At 44.7% G+C, this 22,383-nt stretch overlaps 1 protein-coding gene across 1 annotated transcript in view; it reads right to left on the bottom strand.

The window, feature by feature from the left end:
* Positions 1 to 1,893: 1,893 nt before the first annotated feature.
* Positions 1,894 to 22,383, bottom strand: part of rusc2 (RUN and SH3 domain containing 2) — a 38,990-nt gene continuing 18,500 nt past the window's right edge. Inside the window, exons 2-13 of the mRNA XM_022753760.1 lie at positions 18,992 to 20,791; positions 17,672 to 18,253; positions 11,344 to 12,027; positions 10,246 to 10,461; positions 9,817 to 9,987; positions 8,950 to 9,026; positions 7,975 to 8,149; positions 7,745 to 7,850; positions 7,251 to 7,297; positions 6,065 to 7,145; positions 5,439 to 5,603; positions 1,894 to 4,921 (exon numbers count right to left, since the gene is read on the bottom strand). Of these exons, the coding sequence (XP_022609481.1) occupies positions 4,714 to 4,921; positions 5,439 to 5,603; positions 6,065 to 7,145; positions 7,251 to 7,297; positions 7,745 to 7,850; positions 7,975 to 8,149; positions 8,950 to 9,026; positions 9,817 to 9,987; positions 10,246 to 10,461; positions 11,344 to 12,027; positions 17,672 to 18,253; positions 18,992 to 20,597 (5,118 nt within the window). The 5' untranslated portion in view covers positions 20,598 to 20,791 and the 3' untranslated portion in view covers positions 1,894 to 4,713. The remainder of the gene's footprint in view (positions 4,922 to 5,438; positions 5,604 to 6,064; positions 7,146 to 7,250; positions 7,298 to 7,744; positions 7,851 to 7,974; positions 8,150 to 8,949; positions 9,027 to 9,816; positions 9,988 to 10,245; positions 10,462 to 11,343; positions 12,028 to 17,671; positions 18,254 to 18,991; positions 20,792 to 22,383) is intronic.

The following is a 22,383-nucleotide window of genomic DNA, read 5'->3' as shown; positions in this document are numbered from 1 at the left end:
CGGAACTCGTTGGAGGGAGTGAAGATGCGCGGACCAATCCAGAGCTGCGGGAGAGGTGTGGCCGCGATGGGAACACTACCCTCTTTACACAAACTCCACTGTTCAGTGATGAAGTGATAATGTTACCAATAGGAGGATGTGACCAGAATAATAGACGGTGTGCATACCTGCAGCCTAACACTCATTGTGCAAGACGGGTCGTGCACTTTTCAGCAGCTTTGAAAACAGTTTCATAATTTTCATTTCACATCCCAAATGTGTTCTAGTGGATCCAGATCTGGAGAGCGGGGGAGGTCACTGGAGTTCACTGAGCTCACTGTCAGGTTCATGAAACCAGTTTGAGCCCCACAGTCTGGGTATCGTTGCCTTGTACCATCTTCTACTTCCAGCAGGATAACGCCGCTCCGTGTCACCAAGCAAAAGTCTAAAAGTGTGACGAGAAAACATCCCCCACACCGTTACACCACCACCACCAGCCTCGGCTGTTGACACAGGGCAGGTCGGGTCCATAGATTCAGCAGAAATCTAAACCATTGTACGTTTCTCCACCTCCATCCACTTCAAGGTCGGATGTGTTGTTATCTAAGTTACCGTAGCCTTTCTGTCAGCTCCAACCAGTCTGGCCCTTGACCTCTGACCTCTCTCATCTATCAAGTTTTTTTCCTCATTCTGATGTCTGCTGCCACGTGAGCAGGTGTACAGGTGTTCCTAATAAAGTGCTCAGTGAGTGGATGTGATAACTGAATGTGGCTTGCATTAGTGAGGCCCGACGCTGATGTAGGTGATGAGCTCCGGCTCTCTGTCGGTGTTCCAGTTTATCCCAAAGCTGTTTGGATGGGGTTGAGGTCAGGGCTCTGTGCTGGGCACTCAAACTCTTCCATATGAAACTTGGAAAATCTTTTCTTTATGGAGCTGCTATTAACAGGACAAAGCCTTAAACAAACTGTGTATGGACAGGGGTTTGTGCATATTATTGGACATATAACGTTGTTTTTGTTGAAGGATTGAAGTTCCACATCTAGAAAAATAAAACCCTCAAACATCCAACTGGATCATGATGAAAAAAAAACTTCTATCATGCTTGAAACTATTATTTAAATTCCTTAAAAGTGGATATTTTACATGTACATCATACATGGTTTTTACTTGACACCAGCAAAATGACTGGTTACCTGTTCACTCTGTATTCAGTATCATATATGCAGTGTTTTCTGTATCCGGCACCACATACAGATATTCTACATGTTTGTGCGTCATTTCATACAAATTTAGTCAAAATGACTGTTCTCAGGTCTGTAGCTTAATAACTACTTTTAGGTAAGACATAATTTATTTATCAGGTGTGTTGTTACCGTCACTCATCCTGCTGTTAATATAAAGCATAGTGTGAATTCACAATGAAGCAGTGAGCTCACTGTATGTCTGCCTGTATGTTGTAATTCAGTGAACTTAGAGCTGATACGTGTCATGCTGGAACATTAGCACCACCTGGTGGCTGGAGTTCATCCTTCTCACCAGTGAACATGATGCAGGCAGTTTATAATATGTCATTCGTCTACTTCTGGCCCTGCAGTAACAATGCAGATACTCAGCTCATACATCACCCAACCTTTATCTTATGAGAATAAAACACTGTAGCTGTTAACATTTGCAGATTCATAGTTTTTCTTTCTGGCTGTGGTGAGATAAACAAAAGAGTCTAAACTTCCACAGAAATAATCAAGACTGTTTCTCTGCTCTCCACCTTGACGCTTTCAATCTTCCAAACGCTCGCATCTTTGAATCAAGCTCGTGTGGCAACGTTAAAGCATGCACATTGGTTTTGAGTACGTTCAAACATGTCTTGTCTGTTTCGTTTATTGAGAAAGTAATAGTCTCAGTGACGCACACAGGAGCCGGTACGGGAGTGTCCTACATTTCCCACCTTCAAAACATATCTCAAACATTGCACTGACATCACAAATCAGTATGCAGCAAAATGCATTTGTCTTTTTATATTTGTATTAGTGTATTGTGACTTGTAATGTTTTTTTTGTTTTATGCTAGCTGCCCGGGGACTACTGATGTAAATGAGCAATTTTTGGTACAATCCAGCATGATGATAAACAAACAGATAAACAAACAAACAAAAGACACAGGAGCCATTTAAGTTTGTGATCACATGAGCACTTTGTTATTTAACATCCATAGTAGTTTGATAATGTCATACGTACACATCATATAGTCTGGACACAGAGAGAAGAGCAGTGTCACTGATGCTGAAGGTATTTACAGGCAGAAGGAGGCAGCCGGGGAGAGAGAGAGAAAGCAGAGAGAAAACACATCTTTCTCTCTTTTATGTCACTCCTACACATTTCAAAGCACATTTCACCTCATCAAAAGCGACTCTGTCTTTGCCTCTTTCCCCTGAGCCTCCTCGTCTCTCTGGTTTCATCACTACTATGTGTTTGTTTCGTTCTGTCCCGTGTGAACTCTCAACAGGAGGCCAATGAACACCAAACTGCCTGGAGGACTGAAAATCATAGCTTCCACTACCACGGGCAACTTGTATTATAGTCAGCAGATTGTTAGCACTGAAACTAAAGCTTATTCTTGCTTCCTGTATTGAACATAAAATGTATTATTAACATTTACACATATAGATCTATGGCAGAAATTAATCATTGAAGGATTTAAATATATGTACAGTTCAATGAGGAAGGAAATATTAATCATTTTGGTGAAATTCAATGTTAAAAATCATACATACAAATAAAAACTGTACAATACAATGCAACAAAACAAAAAGAAAAAATCAAAATGATAAAATTATATCCTATGTAAGTTTTTCAAAAACTACACAAGCATTCATTTATTTAATAAATGTACATTGACTTTTTACCATCTTATAATGTGTAATATTTGGATTGGGCGTCTGTATACACTCGACATCTATCCAGGTATTCTGTATATAGCTGTAATTTTAATTCTGTGTCGACTCATTTTGAACCTAAGGCCACATTTTTACACCATGACAGGCAGCGTGTACGCACTAGCACAGGAATGCCCATAAAAGCCACCATCATAAAATGTGTCGGGGTTTCCCTTTAAACATCAAAAAAATATCACCATAGATCTCTATTTCTTCACTATACTCGTCTGTAGACATAAACCTGGGGGGGGGGACACATCATAGCGTATAGAAAATATACTATAATGTCAGGGCAAATATTAGGTAAGTGTCCAACAGGGCAGCTCGCTCCTTGTTTTTTTTTCCTCCCTCAAGTGCTTTAAGGCATAGATACGATCGTTATCTGACCCCGTTCTAAATGCAAAACATTGAACTAATTAGTAATAATTTTGAAGAAGAATCGAAGCAAATCCCCAACACATTCAAAAAAAAAAAAAAAAGACATCTCCACAGCTACGTTTTTGCTTTCACTGGACATCCTTCCCTCGTCTCCTGCAACCGTCCGTCCGGATGCGACTGGAACGGGTCAGTAAATGAATACAACTCGTACAACACGTGTGTAAGTCGTATGCATTTACAGCACGGACCAATAGATCAAATGCACATGTACAGCTCAGACTTGATCGTGTGCTTCTCTCAAGCCGTGATGAGAGGTTAAAGGGGAGGGGGAGGGTGAGGGTGAGGGGGGGAGGGGCCGAGGTGCAGGATGTGGCGGGAAATACAGGTGAAAAAGACAACTTTTTTTTTCTTTTTTCTTTTTTTTTTTGCAAGGTTACATGCACTTAAACAAAGTCAGCCTCTGATTTCGTCCCAGCTGTGAGCAAGAGAGGAAGAACAAAAGGCTATTTGTCAGTTTGTTTGCTCATCAGTGCATCCATCCCTTCCTCTCCGCAGACACAGGCTGTGATGAGCGGTCATCAAATAAGACGGATGGGGAACGGAAAAAGATTCAAACTTGCTTTCTTATGTTTCCTTTTCACTTGGGTTGAACAGCCGTCTAAACAAACTCCAGTGTGGTTTTCTACTCTATTGTAATAATAATAATAATAATGATAATAATCATCACACCTGTGCAGTTGGAGCAGAGGTGGAACAAGAATTTTTTTTTTTTTTTTGCCTTTACATCTACCACCTTAAATCTTACCAAAAGAGCAAGGAGTCAAAAAGATCAGGCGGCACTAAGTAAGCGACAGGACATCAAACCAACCTGGGAGGTACAACTGAGCAGAGTGTGGCACAGCTGGGTGAAGAGACAGCACGGCAAAGTGCAGCTAGGCATGGCATACAGAATATCATATGGTACAGATGGCCCTCGTGTGTGTGTGTGTGTGTGTGTGTGTGTGTGTGTGTGTGTGCGTAGCCCGTCCTTGTTTTTGCTGAGAGCAGAGATGGATGTCGTACACACTGGACAGTCACATAGTTAAGCGAGTGGCACAGCTTCACGCAGAGAAAGAAGTGTGTGTTTGAGAGTCTTTGGGTTTGTTTCTCGTCTGGTCTTTTGGTTGTTTCAGATGTATGCATGCATACTCGTCTGGATGTACCCTTGAAGCAGATGTGAGTTTGTGTTTAAGCCTGCATGCTTCCCTTGCATGTGTCTGTACATTGTCTACATAATCTTCATATTTTCTACAGTGTTTATTTTTCAGGAGTACTTCCTCAACGTACAGTCCTCCCACTTAAACAGCAGCCAAGTAAAACAGATTTTTGTTTTCAGCAGGTAGGTGTCACCTTCATCTTTATCTCCACTTGTTGGCAGCTTCGGTTCAGCACTGCCCGAGTCCGGCGGCGTCCTGGCTGTCCTCCATGCTGTTGAGGGTGACATAGATGATGGGAACTAAGCCCCGAGTGGAGCCGAGGGAGCACAGCAGCCAATCCGGATCGGCCTTGCTCACGACCCGCAGGACGTCGCCCTTGTTGAAGCTCAGCTGGCCCGGCTCGGTGGCTATGTGGTGACACAGCGCTCGTACTTCACTGAGGAATGAACGAGAGCAAAAAGTGAGTGGAGCTCAGTTAACTCCATAGTCTGCAACTATTCAGATAAGTGATTCACCAATCAATAAAATCAAGTCTTTTTTTCCAGTTTCTTTGTTTATGTGAGTAAACACTCTGACTGAAACTGTGACACACATTTCTTTGCTATTGTCTGACATTTTAATGATTTTTTATTTACATTAGTCCTGACTCTTTGTTCCTTAAACCTGCATATTCCTCTCAAATCAAACCGACTGTCTTTCATTTTAAACAACTTTTGGACACTTTCAAGTTTTGATTTTCTTTCGATCTCTTATATGGTTTGTGTTGTTTTAGACCTTGTTTAAATTATAGTGTTTTATTTCATAGACAGTCGGATAGCTGGTTCCTGAAGAGTAGTTTTGTTCACAACTCTCACAGCTTCCTTTTGGAGTGTAACATTTGGATAAACTGATGTAGAGAATAATCCTACGAGGATTTCTGACTGAACAGGAGACAATGTAAAGTATCAGCCTACCATGGAGACCGTTGTTTGGCTTCAGTTGGTTGGGTCGACATTGGTGGGTTTTGGGTGTGAGTGAGAGCGGCCGGAGGCTCTGGCTTCTTCCCGCTCCCACCTCCAATAGTCTGAGCTACAAGGTCAAGAACAGACCTGTCCAGACCAAGCCAGCCTGAGGGGGGTCTGAGAGAGGAAAACACAGTGGGGAAAAAATGTGAACGAAGCTTTAAAAGATAAGACTGCTGTTATTCTATATTTTTCATTATGGCAACAAATCCCAGGAAAAAAAACAAAATCAAAAACACTTCTCTCAGTATTTTCTTCTCTGGTAAACTGTCTGGTTTCTACTGAAGATATAAGGCTTTAAAAACAGCTCAAATATATTTAGTTTATAAAAAGGCTCAGTAATTTCTTAAAATAGCCGGTCACTGTAGTTTTTATTTTAGCAAACATTACTCAAGCAGGACTAAATAGTTGTATCTGTTAGGGACTATTTTCAGCTGCGGACAGATCAGGACATGTTGGATGTTTCAATAATGGAGCTCTGTAACACTGAGGAATAATCTACATCAGCCTTTTGATACTTGTTTTATTACTATTGGTCTTTTCACGGGATGTAAGTATCTGCAGACTCATCGTTTTACCTGCTCTTTTGACCTTTTGCCTTCTGTTCAGCTCCCTCCGCCCTGGAAGGAGAACCAACACTAGATCCAAAGAGCCTGCCCCAACGCAAATTCTGTCCGTGTGAGGGGCTCTCCTCCTGGGCTGCCGCTTGGGCTCCGGTCCCTGCAACCTCCAGAGGTTTTGTCTCTTTCTCCTGGTTGAGAACAGACTCTGGTGGGCTGCCCATCCATGAGGGTTTTCCCCTGGACCCAGCTGACTCCTCGCTGGAGCTACTGGTGCCTTTCCTGCTTCTGTAGCCCTCCCCTTCTTGGCTTGACTCTGCCCCCTCCACCACTCCCTCTCTGGTGGGCGGTAGTTGACCGTGTCGTCTCTCTGAGGATTTCTTCCTCTTCTCGGTCTTAACGAACTTTGACCCCTCTGTGGATTGGTCGATGTAGACCTGGGAGGACTGCATGAGCTGGTACCACCAGCCAGCCTGTCTTTCTTGCCGCTGACGCCCCTCATCAGCCAGATCCCTGTCTTTTTTCTTCCTCCTGTCCTTCTCTTGTCCATCCTCACCTTCTTCCTGGCTCTCCTGCCCTACACCTTTCACTCTCTGCTCACCCATCATCGCCCTGTCCTTCCAAAGATTGGCAAACCCTACTTCCGTCATTGTCTGTCTGCTAACAGACCCGGCTGTCATGCTTTCAGTCGTTCCCCCCTCCTTCTTCATCCCTGATCTTACTCCTGCTCCCTCTCTTCTCGACTTGGCTCCTTCCATCCTCGGCCACGTTCCCTCTCTTCTCAGCCCCGCCCTCTCCTTTTTCACCTCGGCGCTCGAGTCCCGCACCATTTCGCTCACGGTGGTGCTCCATCCTCTCATGAGCTGGAATGTGGAGCGAGCCGACTGGTCGACACTCTGGCCCGCGGAGCACAGCTGCTCCTTGCGACGCATGTGCTCCTGGCCCTTCTGGAGGAGGTGCGGCTCAAACAGCAGGTCCAGGTCGAAGGGGAGGAGGGACAGCGGCTGCAGCAGGAGGAGGAGCTCCTCAAAGAGAGGCTGGCACGCCCCCTGCGACAGGGGAAGGAAACCCCACGGGTTGTAGTGTGCTGCTATAATATCTGAGGAAAGTAAAACAAAAACAGAGAGAGCCTCAGAACAAGATTCAAGATTCAAGGCTTCATGCACATCTGGACTATGATGATAGTTATCACCTTGAGTCTTACCTTCATGTGTGTACAGGTGATTGAACCAGAATTCCAAAGATTTCAGGCTGAAATAGAAAGTGAGTCAAACATTAAAACCAAGACGACAACAACAACAACAAATACAACAACAGAGTCTATCACTCATGTCATGGTTTAACATTGTATTTGATCTGGTAGAACAACGTCTACTCAAACCACAACAAGCTGACGATGTCTAGACCGAGGTTTTCTCCTTAACCACAGACTATGAGACAACCCATGAAATGATCTACCTGTAAGAATGTGTATGGAAAATTATATGTGACCTCCCATCTGGGGATAAAGAACTGATCAACAGTCAACCGCTTATTTTAAGGTCAAGACATTTTAATAAAATTAACAACGTTGTGACTCTCTTAATTCTTTTCTGACCTTCTTGAAGATCCTAACTTCTACGTTCAGGATCGTTACAGTAAAAATCCTGGGTTTCACAATCACAGTGAAAACAGTGGTGAAAAAGAGAAAGGACTCACTTGAGCAGGCCGAAGATGAAGGCGTTCAGTCTCATGCTGTGGCTGGTGAGCTCCGAGTACTGGCTCACCTTTGAGAACAAACTGTGGAGGACACGTGTGGACGGGCCTGAGGGAGACAAACACACGACTTCACTGTTATACTTTAAACATAAAGCACCACGGGCTGATTAACTCCAAATCTCTGGTCTTTAGAAATGCAGAGGGTGGGAACAGCAGGTCTTTATCCTCACCCAGCTGTGTGGACGCCTCCACGAGGCTCCAGGGCTGACAACGCCGCTGTCCGATGATCAGGTCCAGCACGTAGGCCTTCAGACCGTCCTGCAGCACCTCATGCAGGGCCGGGCACAGGTACTTCAGGATGAGGTGACCCACATTGGGACTCACCCAGCTGTTCCCCAGCTTAGCCTGGCAGAATTTCATAGAGACATTAATGGATAAAACAAACCAAAGCGATATGGAAAGATATGGAACTTCTCTCTTTTCTTCACAAAACTGCTTTTGGCTTTATACCAGAACGCTGTGTTTGTTTGTTTGTTTGACCTGTGTGTATTTAGGCATAATAAAGAAACAGAAAGTAAACATGTTAGCAGTGTACGCATGTTTGCAGGCGGTGAATAGCTGTCTCTTCTCTGGATTAGAGCCGGGTTTATTAACAGTCTTATCGCCTCTGTGTAAATAAACACATTATGTGCCAGGAATTCAGTTTATAAATGAAGTCACTAAAATTAAGTAAAAATCTATTTCTCATGATAAATATTTGAGATTGTTTCCCGGCTCCTCGGCACTAAATTAAATTGAAACACCTCAAACAAACTTTACCTATGAGCCCTGATCAGGATGTGACTGTGACAGAGTTGAAGCAGACTTATTATATAGTATAATAAAGAGACTGCCTCGAGAAGCAAAGATGAAGACAGCTGTGATCATTTTGCAGCGACTCATCACAGCTGCATGAGTGGAGCGAAGACTAAAAGGGAGCGTATGAAATCAAATGGCGCCATCTGCCTGTGAAACTAATGTTGTTCAGCTGCTGAAAGCTTCTGTGTTCTGGTATGTTCTGCAGTGCTCACATCCAGCTGTTTAGTTGGTATTTCTTTTTAAATGTTGCTATGTGCGTCGTAATCAACCAGAGAATCAGCTGTGGCTCAGGTCAGTCGGTCAGTCGCTCTCAGTATTTGTGAGAGAGATTCGCCAACATCTCCTACCTTTACGTCTGGGTCTCGACTGGTGCCGAAGTGCGCCACAATCAGATCCACCGCCGTGTTCACGGCTTTCACCAAACCTGAGGGGAAGGAGAGGAGAAAACAAAGACACAGTCTGTCAAGTCACCTGTTCAGCTGCATGTTACAGTGAATATAATGTTTTGTTTTACTGAAGATACAGCATTAAGATCCAGCATTAGCAGATATTTTGCTGTTTCCCTGTGCTTCAAATCTGCATGAATTCACTGCTTGATTTATAAAGACAGCAAGTAGTTGTGCAACGAACAGCTGGGAAAGCCGTTTGGGGATTTGTCTGCCGTCGGCCTGCTCAGAAAACGAGACAAGATGTACTGATGTTGAAATCTCAGTGAAGTAACAATAAACAAAAGCCACAATTGAAATTCCCACTGAACAAAAAAAGACATAAAATAAAAAATAAACTGTGCTTCTTGGCTAGTGCACGTTAGAGATATAACATACTGGGAGGTGAACCTGGGTGAGCCATGTGAAGGACGACCCTCCCTGCTGCTTCAAGAGGCCTTGAATTACTCTCCTCACTGTCAAGTAGCCTTTTCTCAGAGAGAGCCACTTGATTTAAGGGAGAACACAGCGTTCTTCTCCCCGACAACAACACTGTGTGATGTGGAAATGTGTCTCTCCAAACAGCAATATTTCATTTGATTCTGTCTGAGCTTTTGTGGCTCGCAGTACAAACCACTGTGTTCCTCTACTGACGGTGTCATGGCTGTGTTGTCATGTTGGAGGCTCTTCTGCACATTAGTAAGGACATAAAGTCTGTCAGGAGTAAAAAAATATAGACTTCCCACTGTAACTGTCTTTCACGCACACACACAAGCACAAGGGCCTCACCTCTCTTCTGAGTCAGGTCCACAGAGATTTGGGACTGTGAGGAAGAGCAGGAGGAGGAGGAGGACGAGGCGTCGGGGGAGAGGCAGAACTCGTCCGGCGGCTTCTCGGTCAGGGAGAAGTAGTCCGGCAGGAAATCATTGTAGCTCTGCTGCAGCTTAGCTGACTGGCCCACTGCAGAGACACACACACACACACACACAGACAGTAAGACACACATATAAACACACATCACTTTAAAGCATGAGAAGCCTTTGGGGATCCGTAAGAACATGACTGAAAGTGAGACTTTGAGGAACACACACTTTTATAAATCGCTAGTGTGTGTTCTCCAAGGAACCCTGCAGTGACTTCTCCTTAAACAAGTGTAAAAAATTATTTTTAAAATATCATATTTCTGCATTTGTCCCAACAAACTACAACATTTAGCACCATTGAGCCGTCCCAGCATGTGGCTAGAGGGCGCTGAGGGGAAATCGAACACGTTGCGTCTTGCAGGTCGTGTTCCTCCGCCCCTTTGGGGTTCTATGTTAGCAGACAGGACGCCTGATCCTACGCCAGAGTGGCCGCCGGACACCCTCTCCACCCCCAGTGGGTTTCGTCGACGGTACTCCCTCCATTTGAGGGCCTGAGGAGAGAGGTGGTGTGCTGTTGGGGAGGGGAGGTGTTAAGGTTGTGATCAAGGGGATGGTGGTCAGGTTGGGGTTGAAGGGCGGTTTGTTGAGCAGATGGATGGAAGAAATGTTTGGGAGGAAAGAAGAGGAAGGAGGACAAGTGGAAAAGATGAAGAGAGGATGGGAGAAGATTTAAGTCCATGCATAAGGGGAAGAAGAAAGAGAAAAAGAGAAATTAAGAACGTGCAAGAACTGCTTTTAAAGAGCAGATCAACACTAAACCACACAAAATAAGCTTTAATACAAGACTCCAGACAGCTGCCTGTCTATCTGTTTTCTTATCAATACAATCAATCACTGAAACTGCCAAGACTAGGTTTGATTCTTTGGGCGAGGTTGGTGTGGACCAGTGAACTGACAAAGGTGAATCAGTCAATACGTTTCAAACAGAGAAGAAACCAGCTGCTGCTGCTCTGCTCTCTGCAGGCTGGACCCTCCATCATGTACCACAACAAGTGATTCTTATAACCGTCCATACAATTTCTTTTTTTTCTTTTCATATAAACCTGTTAAGTGTTTCTATCGGCAACAGACTGAGACGTGCAAGAAATCAAATGTAAAGTAATAAAGAGGAACAAAACAGCAAAGATGACCACAGTCATAAAGCTGAGAGAAAACGTAGTGAAGTCAGTGACTGTATATAAAGATGGACGACATGACAGCTCCCCAAAAGTGAAGCCAAAACATCTCGATCACCCTCTGCTGGCAGGCAGTGGTACAGGTCATTATGCCCCACCCCACCCAAATTAGTGGATGGCACATGGGCCAAAGTAAAAAAATGAAAGTGCACGCCAAATAAAAAATAAATAAACAATAAATTCTTCAAGGACACACCAGAATTGTTTTGGAAACCTACCATTATGTGCCCTGGCTCCAGGGCCTTTGCTTCCCTCCCCTTGCTTTCCAGAGTCCAGACAGCCCAGCGGACTCTGTGTGTCACTGTGGAGTGCTGGTAAACTGGGCAGAGCTCCGCGGGGGAAACAGTGTCCCTGCACCGGCGGCAGCATCTGCGGCACCGCCCCTCTCTTCATGCCCAGGGATGGAGGTGGAGGGGTTGGTGGTAACGGAGCTGAACCTGCTCCCTGTTTTACTGTTGGTGGGGTGTGCAGGGGGGCTAGGCCTGCTGACAGTGGGCAGGACAGGCTGTGTGCCCGCTGAGGGCTGGGGGTGCAGGTGGAGCAGGTCCCAGAGCTGGGAGCCCCCTGGAGACGAACTGGGGAGTAGCTCCCAAGAGGCGAGGGACGAACTGATCCAGGAGGAGGGGCTGCCCCGACCAGAGCCCCCTCGTACCTGTGCACATTTTCAGCTGCATCTTCACCATCCTCCCCCACTGGACCTCCAGAGCCAGGACCGGAACTGGAGCGGGCTTGCATCCCAGACACGTAGCCCGTGAGCAGGGGTAGCAGAGGCTTGGGTTGTGGGGGTTTGGAGGCGAACTGGTGGTGGAAGGTGAAGGGCTGGATGGGCAGAGTGGTGGGCCTCTGGTCCCTGCTGTAGCGGACCACCGCTGGCCGGCTGTCTGAGGAGCTGGAGAGACCACCTGGAGTCACATGGAGGGAAAAGGGAAAACCAAAGAACTTTTTTAATTTTTGTGTAGTTTAACACCCCTCTGAACCAAAACCAACTACTTTTATGTTGGTGTACCTAATAATCTGCCAACTGATTTTATAGTGGAAAGTTTACAACAGCAGAGGAATTTTAAAAAATGTATTGTTTCAGTTCAGGCTTTAATTTAGAGGAACAACTAATAACTATTTTAAAATTTTATACATCTGCTGATTATTGTCTGAATAATCAATTATAAATGAATCTTTTAATGTGTAAAATGTCAAGATATAGTCAAAAATTACCATCACAATTTCCCAGAATCCAAGTTGACATCTTCAAATTAATGACTTTGTCCAAAAAACAGCACTAAACCCAAAGAAATCCAATGTACAATCATATAAAACAGAGCAAACGCTCACGTTGCAGACGCTGCAGCCAGTCAAGAAACAGTTAAATCATTACGTAGAGAAACGTCAGGCGTAAACATGAAGGTTAGAATTGAAACCTAAAATACAGACTAAGAGAAAACTGCCCAGTCATGAGTCACAAAGCTCCACAGCCCTTATCACAGACAACCATGCGAACGTTGGAGACGCTGCTCTGACAGGCCCACGTGCACACAAACACACATATGCAGAAACACAGAAGAAGACACACACACAAGGACTAGACCTGGAGGCGCTCAGGAGAGACATCAGCATGGAGAAGCCTTTCTCTGCACTTGTTTTCTACCACTAAGTATTTGTGTGTGTGTTTTTCTGTGTGTGTGTGTGTGTGTGTGTGTGTCCCCCTAGATCCAGTACAGTGTGTGACAGACAGGAGCGCGTGTGACGTCGGCAGTGTTGCGCAAGCTGTTTGTCACCCTACGGCCGGCCCACCGATGTCACTCGAGCTGGGTGCAGTGTTGTATTTTTGGCCACAGGGGGGCGACATCGAGCTGCTGCAGAAACACGATGAAGGAGGGAGGAAGACTGTGCACCCAGCAGCCCAGAGCTCCCACTGGGGTTGGAGGATAGAAACACTCCCTCTCTGCCTCTCTTCTATCTGCTCCGTCATGCCTCTAATTGCCATTTTTCCCTTTTTTCTTCCTCCCCATCTCTCTATTTTCTCTTCTCGCCCACCTCTCCCCTCTCCCTCTCTTCTGCTCTTCTCCTCTTTCAGAGATGAATCCATTAGACAGCTCAGGCTTTTCAGTTGCAGCACATCACGTTAGCATTATTAGCGAGCGAGCTGCTGCTTCCCAAAGGCTTTTAAAGAGGCCTGTACACTGCAGTGAAACGATGCAGCTGACCGAAGTGAAGTCTGATGAATAATATATGTTCCAAGATGCTGCACAGCCTCTCATTATAATCTTAAATCATCGCAGTCTTTGTGGATACAGTGTTAGAAACTGAGGAGGATGTATGAGACACGCCTTGTTCCAATGGATGAACTTATATCCTCAAATCTCTTGATCAATCTTCCCCCACACTTCCTTACTATCATTGGTCATTGCCCCAGTCAAGTGAATCATATGTAGGTGGGTATCACTTTTGATAATTTGTGGCTATTTTAATGTTTGATTTCTATACTTTTCATATCTAAGACGGATGTTTTTCTCAGTTTCTGAAGAGACTGTAGGTCTTTGATCAGAGAGTGTGAATGATTTCAAATTTCCTTGACACTTTCTGTGAAAAGGAATATCCTCATGAACTGGAAAGTAAGGAAACCAAATGGTTTTTGTTTGACTCACCAGATAAAGGACTGATAGTGACGGAACGTGCAGCATCAACATTGAAACACTGACGTTCTGACAAGGAGGATTGGTGGTGCAACGATAATAAAGTTTATTATGTTTATATGTTTTTGTTCTCTCTCTAACTTCGTGCGTACTGTCCTCAAGGTTTGTATTTGTGCTGTTTTTGGTCTCTTGTGAATAAATGTGAATTAAAAAAAAACAAACTAAAAACGTTGATCCAGAGTCTAATAATCTGCAAGAATTCTGATAATCAATTAATCGTCTGATGATTTGCTGCTTTTTTCCTTTATCAATCTTTTGGTTTTTGGGCTGGTGGTTGAAGAAGACAATCACTTTGTGTTCTGGCACATTATGATATGCACTTGTCAAGTATCATTGACTGACGTGAGAAAATAATCAGCAGATTAATTGATAATGGAAATAATTGCCAAAATTTTATTTAATTTAAATGTAATACTTTCTTCCTAAATTTCAAGTTAATACTCTTATCATTGTCAATATTACAAAGTCACAGCTAAATAAATTATGTTTTGAAAGTATAGGATGACTTACCCTGTGCAGCAACTAATGAACTTACTGGACTAATGCATACTGGAGATTTTTCAAAACACTGTGGAGGCAACCTAGGAATGCAGACTGACGTATAGAGGGTCCACACTGTATAACACCATGCTCATTTAATGCCTGAGTTACAGGACTGACATTCATAACATGAACTTGGGAGAGAAGAAAAAAAAAAAAAAAAATCCAATCCAACAAACCCAGTGTAAACGAAGCAGAAAATTGTTTGTTTACACTTGTGGAGGCCGGTAATGGTGACCTGAGGGCGGGATGGTCGACTCGAAGCTGCGAAGCTGGTGTGACGCATTTTAAAAAAGGAGAAATCTTTTTATGAATTCCACCGATATTCACTTAAAATGAAAGAGCTCCACCACATGACACGGTTCTTTACGACCTCTCTCTGGGGTCTGGATATGACCAGAAACTAACAAAGCAACAACCAACACCTGCTCCCTTTTACAGGTCTGAACACAACGGTGAAACGGATTTCCATTTGTACGCAGATTTGTCTAATAATTAGCTGAAGAACCCTGGGGGAAATAGTCTGTTAATTAAACAGCATTATCATAATATAATAATGAATTTGAGATTTTTTTTTACTTTGTTATTGAATAATTCTGGGAGCTCCTGTTTGTATGAAGCCATGAAAGGACAGCTGGGACTTCCTGGGACATTCCTTTCCTGGTGCACTTACCCGTAACTGTCCCTGGTTTTATTCCAGAGGAATTCCAAGCACTCCCTGGTGTGTGTGTGTGTGTGTGTGTGTGTGTGTGTGTGTGTGTGTGTGTTTATCTAACCAGACACACACAACGAGCAGCAGAGACTGGGCTTTATAAGGTGAAGGAGGTGGTGTCTGTTCTCAGCTTATATAAACTGAGCTTCAAGCAGAATCAGAGAAAAACGATTTCATTCTTCCCTCAGATTAATTAGATTACATGAGGACAGTCAGAGTCCTTCCAGCTGCTCCCGCCTACATCAGTGTCTGGGACCTTGGTGAACCGTCAGAGCGAGATTTAGTGGCTGAAAACTTTTCTGTCATCGAATTGAATTACACTTTTCAAAACACTGTCTTAATCACCCTCACCCTCGCTTGCTTCTTCATGCGCTCTGCTGTTTAAGTTGTTGTTGTCACACTTACAGCCTGTTCAGATATTCTCTTGGCCTCATGCACTAACCTGCACATGACTGCACTTGGTTGTAATGAGATGAAATAACATTTGCTTTAAGCTGCACAGTCATATCAGGAATATGCAAACAGCGACAGTAAACTCTCAGGACAATACAACATTCTTCATCAGGATACGTGTTCTTTATTTTTAAGTTGATGATACTAAATCACGTGGTCTTTCAGCACTGCGCTTCTTTTAAAAAAAAAAAAAACTGTGGAAGCTGCTGTGACATCTTTTTTCCATTGGATCTGATTTTGATCTTTAATTCAGCCACTTTCTCTAAACTTAATGATGAACTTTCTTTACTGTATACATTTAACAACTCTACCTCCTATAAGTATATATGTATTTACCCAGACGCAATCTATCTTCTACTTATTTATTTATGGAATTTAATTACTTCTTTTAATGATTTACATACAGTATTTCATGTTTTGCATCGTATGTAAATCCTCAGTTTATTTTTATACCAAACGATACAGAATACTTCTTCTATTTATTCCAAAGAGTCTGTAAATTTACAACCCATTACTTTGTATTGACTGTAGTGTTTTTTATAGTTCGCTACAGAACAGTCCAACAGGATGCAGCAGGTGATGAAGATAATAATCTGCTTTGTTATGACTCACTCCACTGGATATTTAAATATAAATAAATATAAATGAATGACTTCCTTAATAAATCTGGATTAATAAAAATGAACCCACTGCACTGGCAGCGGCATTTTACTTTCTGAGCTGCTGAGTCAGTTTTCACACATTTCTTAATTTTCAGAAACAATAAAATGCTTCAAATTGATGCTTATCATGTGAGATTTCAGCGACTGGCTTGTCACACAAACAAAAAGAGCCATATGAATAAACCATAAACAAAACTCAGCGCCTTTCAATGACACTACAGCAAATACAGGTTCTGCGGACAGTTAGAGGTGACAGCGTTTGTTCTGTCACAGTGAAGAAGCTTCTGAAACTTTCTCTGACCTTCCCATGTTTTTGGGACGAGTTGGTGCCTACAGGCTTTCCGGATCAGGATGTACAGCACGCACACACACACACACACACACACACACACACACACACACACACACACACACACACACACACACACACACACACACACACACACACACACAGCTCTGTATGCTGATCTACAGCTCAGCAGGGGGGCATTCTCTGCACCTTTATCTCTCCTCTCTCACCTGATTGTTACTCTGAACACGTTCGGCCCACTTCAACCCTTCATTGCGTCTTAAGCTAAGGATACACACTCTGCGTCACTCTGTTCTCAGCACAGTCATACATGCTAGCACAGTGTGTGTGTGTGTGTGTGTGTGTGTGTGTGTGTGTGTGTGTGTGTGTGATGTCTCATACACACAAAGCAACTGTAAACATACAGAAGCAAACACTGTTCATCCCCAAAAAACATCTGATGTGGGAATGTTTGTGTCTCAATAATGTAATTAAGAATTGAATTCAGTGAAGATTTTTGTGGCACATCATGATATTAGAATAACAATGTCAGGATGTAATTTATTGGAAGTTTTTGTTAATCTTTGAAAAGTAATAATAGCTTTTTTTTTTGTCCTTTTTTGACATATTAGTTTTTTTTTTTTTAAATCCTTGTGGCTGGATGGAGATGAGACGAGGATATGACTATTGACATTTCTGGCTGAGATAGAGTTTGTGCAAATCCATCAATTTAAAACATCGCTGGTGAAGTGTTGGGTGATGGTTGTTGTGCTACTTTCATTCACTATCTAAGGATTAATTCACTGAGACAGAGGTGGAGAGAAAACGTCTGTTAGCTGTAGTTTAGACAAAAGATGAAGCAAGAAAAGTGTTAAACGCTGATGGGCGCTAACAGCTGACAGTGAAGTTCAAAGCTTCTCTAATCATTAATTATTAGATTAACAAAGATTCAAATGACCATGAAAAGGGACAGTGATGAACCCATGGGAAGCTTCGCAGCATCGTTAGCTCTTCAAGCTTTTGTTTTTAAGTGGGTTAAAACCAAAACAGAGACTTAAACTTAAATTCATTAGATGGAAGGGAAACATAACTCCAGATTAATGCTAATTGTGCTGCACGTCTGCTGGATGCCCCCCCCCCCTCGTGGCCAAAAAATGATTAATGGACCTTTAATCAATGGTTGTGTCGAAGGTGACGTACCTTCAGCCTTGGCCCGGGTCTCCCTCCCCCCCTCCAGGTGTCGCTCGATGCTGCCTTGGCTGTAACATCTGGTAAAGGGCACAGGTGACAGGCTTTGACTGTCAACCTCCACGCGCTGCTCCAGGATCGGAGAGAAATCCACTGAGGAGTGGGAGTGGGTGGAGTAAGTGGAGGAGAAAGGGTCTGCAGCTGCCTTCAGCGACGGCGACCCCCCCGTACCTCCGTTTTTCCTCTTACTTCTGGCGATCTCTGCGAAGGAGGTCACCCGTGGAGGAGGAGGAGGGGTTGGGGCGGCGCCGTCGCTGAGACGGACAGGGCAGCTCAACATGCGCTCCAGGGATCCGAGCCGAGGAGACGGAGACTTGTCCAGGTTGCGGTCATAGCTGCGAGAACGGGGGCGACTTCCTGAAGAGGCTCCGCCTCCGATAACACCCCGGCCAGCCACAGGCGGGGAGATGTTGACGTACACCTGGCCCTCAATCACAGCAGCAGCTTCAGCCCCAGCAGCTGCCTGTTGGTTCTCCTTCTTCTCCTCCTCCTCCTCGTCCTCTCCAACATCATCATCATCATTATCATCATCATCTTCATCATCATTACCATTATCATTATCGTCTCCCTGGATGAAGAGAAACAAGGGAAGAAAGAAAAGAAAGTCAAAAAGAGATAAAACACACAACCATGGATGTGAGAATTAAACAAATACAGAGCAAAGGTCTAAACTGCGCTAATGCCAGATTTCCTTTGACACAGTGGCACTGTTGCAGCCTGATGTTAAACCCTTCAGCTCTACATAACTGTTGAAATAATCCTCAGACATGATGATATCAGATAACCCAGACAGCTGTGATCTAAAACGAGCCAGTGCCAGACTAATACCAGTGTCACGGCTATTTTAAGTTCAGGGCTATTGTCACGGTCATGGGGCCATTTCAATTAATTCCATACCAGTTAGTTACTCTTCATGCCTCATGTTGTTTTTGCATTCTTCCCTTCCTTGTTGAGTCTGATGTCATTTGACCAAATCACTTGTATCTCTGCTTGGTATTTAGATTTCCACTTGTCTTGCCCTACCTACCCAGACTGTATTTCTTTTTTACTTGGTGGTGTAAATTAACTGAATGTACTGCCTACACTTGATTAATTATGCACACCACCCGCAGCAAGCTGTGTTTCCAGATGCAGAGGAACCGGAGAACAAATCAAAGCATGAGAGAATATGTTTTTTTTTAATTTATATAATTTGCTTGTTCATTGCGATTATCAGTTTGAGTATTTTATGCCTAATCTTGCAAATATGTGGTAATGAGTTTTGGTTCTGACATCCGCCCCAATGAGGTTCCCCTTCTCCACTCACCCTATATGACTCTCCATCTTCTTCCTCTTCCTCCACGCCCGCCTCATCAGCTCGCTGTCTGAACAGGAAGTACTCGCTGGGCTGAGTCGGGGTGGGGCTGCCTTTGCTGTGCTCATCGGAGCAGCTGTTGACGGAGGAGCCTGCGGGACTCGGGGACGACTGGGACGAAAGGTCGCAGGTGACCAGCTTGTAGTAGTTCTGCGTGGCGACGACCAGGCGGGCCTGGCTCTGCAGACAGGACGCAAGGTCTCCGGATGACCCGGAATGTGGAGGGTGGTAGGCGTTGCAGTTGGCGTCCAGGTCGAGAGCGCCAAGGTGCTCCACGGAGCAAGAGCAGGTGGAGGAGGTGGACAGGTGTGATTCACGGATGAGAGGGAAGGCGTTGCTAAGACAAGCGGGTTGTTGCTGTGACAGGGGAGGTTCAGTCGGCGAGGTGTGAAGGTCTAAATAGAAAGCCCCTCCGGTTGAGTCTCGCTGGTTTCCCGGTGGATCAGAAACAGACGAGGTGCAGGAGTGGTCAGTGGAGCTGTTGAGGTTGGTGTGTCCAGAGACCGGCGGCTTCTCCGGTACGCCGTTGTTCATCTTGTTGTAAATGGCGCTGAAGTTGACGAGCACGCCGTCCGAGCTGTTGCAAGAGGAGTCGCTGCCGTAGCCTTGCTGGCACTCAGAGAAAGGCTCCGAGAAAGCTTCAGGGAAGTGCGGGGGGTAGTTCTGGGATAGCGTGCAGCAGGAGCAGTGCTGGGTGGAGGAGCATGACGAGTAGGAGCCTGTCTTACTGCTCCGCCCACACCGCATAGGATGATCTTCATCTTCATCATCGTCGCCCCAGTCGTGCTCTCCACAATCCATGGACATGTTGGAACCACTGCTTCCATGGCGGCGCTGGCTGTCCAGAGCTAAGATGTCCAGTTCTTCCAGGTGGGTGGAGAGATCAGAAGCCACGCCCCTCAGGGACTCCCGGCTGCTCCTTCCCACCGAGCTGTGCAAAAGAAAGGGCTCAGCGGCAAAGCCGAGGTCATGTAAGCGGAAAGGAGCCATGCCGTCATCGAGGGCGGAGTTAGTGTCACTGTGGAGGTGAAAAGAGGAGTCTTCATGGTAACCGCTGAGGTTGTCACCGTCATCCTCCTCCTCCTCTTCCTCTTCGTCGTCTTCAGTATTCAGCAGGAACGGATTATGGCGCAACGGGTTCCTGTTCCTCGGTTTGACTCTGGGTAACGTGTGAGCTGTGATCAGCTGGTCCTCTGAATTGCTCGAAGTAAAGGATGAGTCATCACTCGCTGTGCTGCCTCCTTTCCCGACGCAATTTCTTTCCCTTCCTCCGTTGTGGGAGGCCCAGGAGCCACTGGAGGTCTGGATCAGGCTGCTGTAGAGCAGAGCCTCTCTCTGGAGGACGTCTCTCTCAGGAAGGGAAGTGGTGCGACTCAAGCCCAGGTTCTCCGGCGGGCTGAACGGGTTGCTCCTCTTCAGCGAGCCCCCACAGCCACCCTGCCGCCCCCCTGACACCTGACAGTGCACCAGGGGAATGTGATGCACGATCAGGGTCTCACCAGACAGTTTAGGAGGGCTGTCCATCGTTCAAGAGGAGGGAGAGGCGGGACTGGAGCTACAGTGGCTGAGGGAGGCCCTGTGCGGCTAAAGAGGAAGGTAGAAGCGCGGTGTGCTGACGGTTGAGTTCACACTCTGTTCGCTGGGCCCAGCTCTGCAGGGCTGCCAGGGACGTGGAAGGAGAGGTCGGGGAAGTCGACACCGTGGTCAGAGTGGTACATCTGGAAAATACAAAGACACAGAGAGAGGAGGTGTGTTACAGGTGCAGGCAAGTACAGCCATCAAACACATTCCACGTGCAGGCTCAGGGCTACATCGTCACTGTTTTCTAATGATAAATGTGCCTCCTTCTGCAACTCATTCATTTTGTTCATTAATTATAATAATACTTGAGATGTTCGAGGTGAGTCATACGAAGCCTTAAGGGGCTTTACATGCAGCAGATCCCGATCCAGCACAAAGAGTTGAAAATGTGAAACACTAAGTCGGACTAAAATAAAGCTACTCCAGCGATTTAGTATCATACTTCCATAAATTTGTGATTCAAAATCCCTGCAGCAGAAGTCGAGATATTCTGACTTTTAGTCCTTAAAGCAAGTCCAAAACCAGTCCAAAACCAATGGATCATAATGCAGCTTTCTGCTAGGGTCCAAGACAAAGCTGAGATCATCCTGATGACATCACCAGGGGTTATTGACTCGTTATCCAGACTTGACAAGACATTAAACAACTGTTTTCACACAGTAGTATCCACACTTTTTCATCAGTGGCCCTTTAACGACAGGATTTGAATATGTCCAGTGCTCATTACAAAGCCGTGAGGTTTTATGTGTTTTTCTTTTCCTCTCTTGAATCAGTTTTATTTGTGCAATAAAACCACAGTAAAATAATCTAAAACCGCGACAGTAACAGCACAACTAGAAGCATCAAGTCTCATCTTTACACTGAGCAGGATGACTCAGCTCCATGTGAAGCGGAAACTGTGAGATCCACACAAATACACACACACACACACACACGCACGCACGCACGCATGCACACACACAAAGCAGCTGACTCTTAAACAGGGCTATGATCTCATCCCCATCCGCATATTACACCCTAAATGACACACACATACCAATACACACTCGGTACAGCAACCGTTTCCCTCACCCTCATCTGCCACACCTGAAATGAAAAATTCATCCATCAAAACCCCAAATTCACATCCCTCTCCTGTAAGATTCACTTTGTTGTATGTAGCTGATAATCAGTTTTACTTTCAACAGCTGAGTTTAAACTTAGAAACAGTTTTCACACCTGTCATCTGATTCATGGACAATCTGACAGAACATGGAGGCTGGAACGTCAGCTAACTTAAAGGTGTTACGTGTAGATGTGAATGTTCAGTATCACTACTCATTAGGTGTAGTGCCTTGGTGTAATCACAGTGGACAAACTGGACTTTATTTTGAAGTGACACGCTCTGCACTGTAGCAGGAAGTCATCTCTTTTGTCAACAGTTTTCCTATGTATTCAACTGAGGAAGATAAACATGCTGAAAGTCATTTTCCCCTCAGCCACTCACTCACTCCCTTATCTAAAATGACATGGAACTACTCAGCTTTGTTTTGCAGAAGACAATAATAGAAGTCACACTATGTCACACAATTTTAAATGCAATTCATCAGCTGGTAAATGCTGATTATCTTCTTCACCGTTTGCTTGTGGTGATTTTACTGTTATCTCAAATCATAAACTGTATGAAACTCCTTCATATCCTTTGTCAGTACCACTGTTTTTAGATTGCCAAGGTTACTGGGCAGCTTCA

Source organism: Seriola dumerili, unplaced genomic scaffold, assembly GCF_002260705.1.
Source record: "Seriola dumerili isolate Sdu_G_001 unplaced genomic scaffold, Sdu_1.0 BDQW01000193.1, whole genome shotgun sequence".
Classification (NCBI taxonomy): domain Eukaryota; kingdom Metazoa; phylum Chordata; class Actinopteri; order Carangiformes; family Carangidae; genus Seriola; species Seriola dumerili.
Note: the sequence above shows the minus strand (reverse complement) of the source record. Positions and strands in the feature narration are given on the sequence as shown.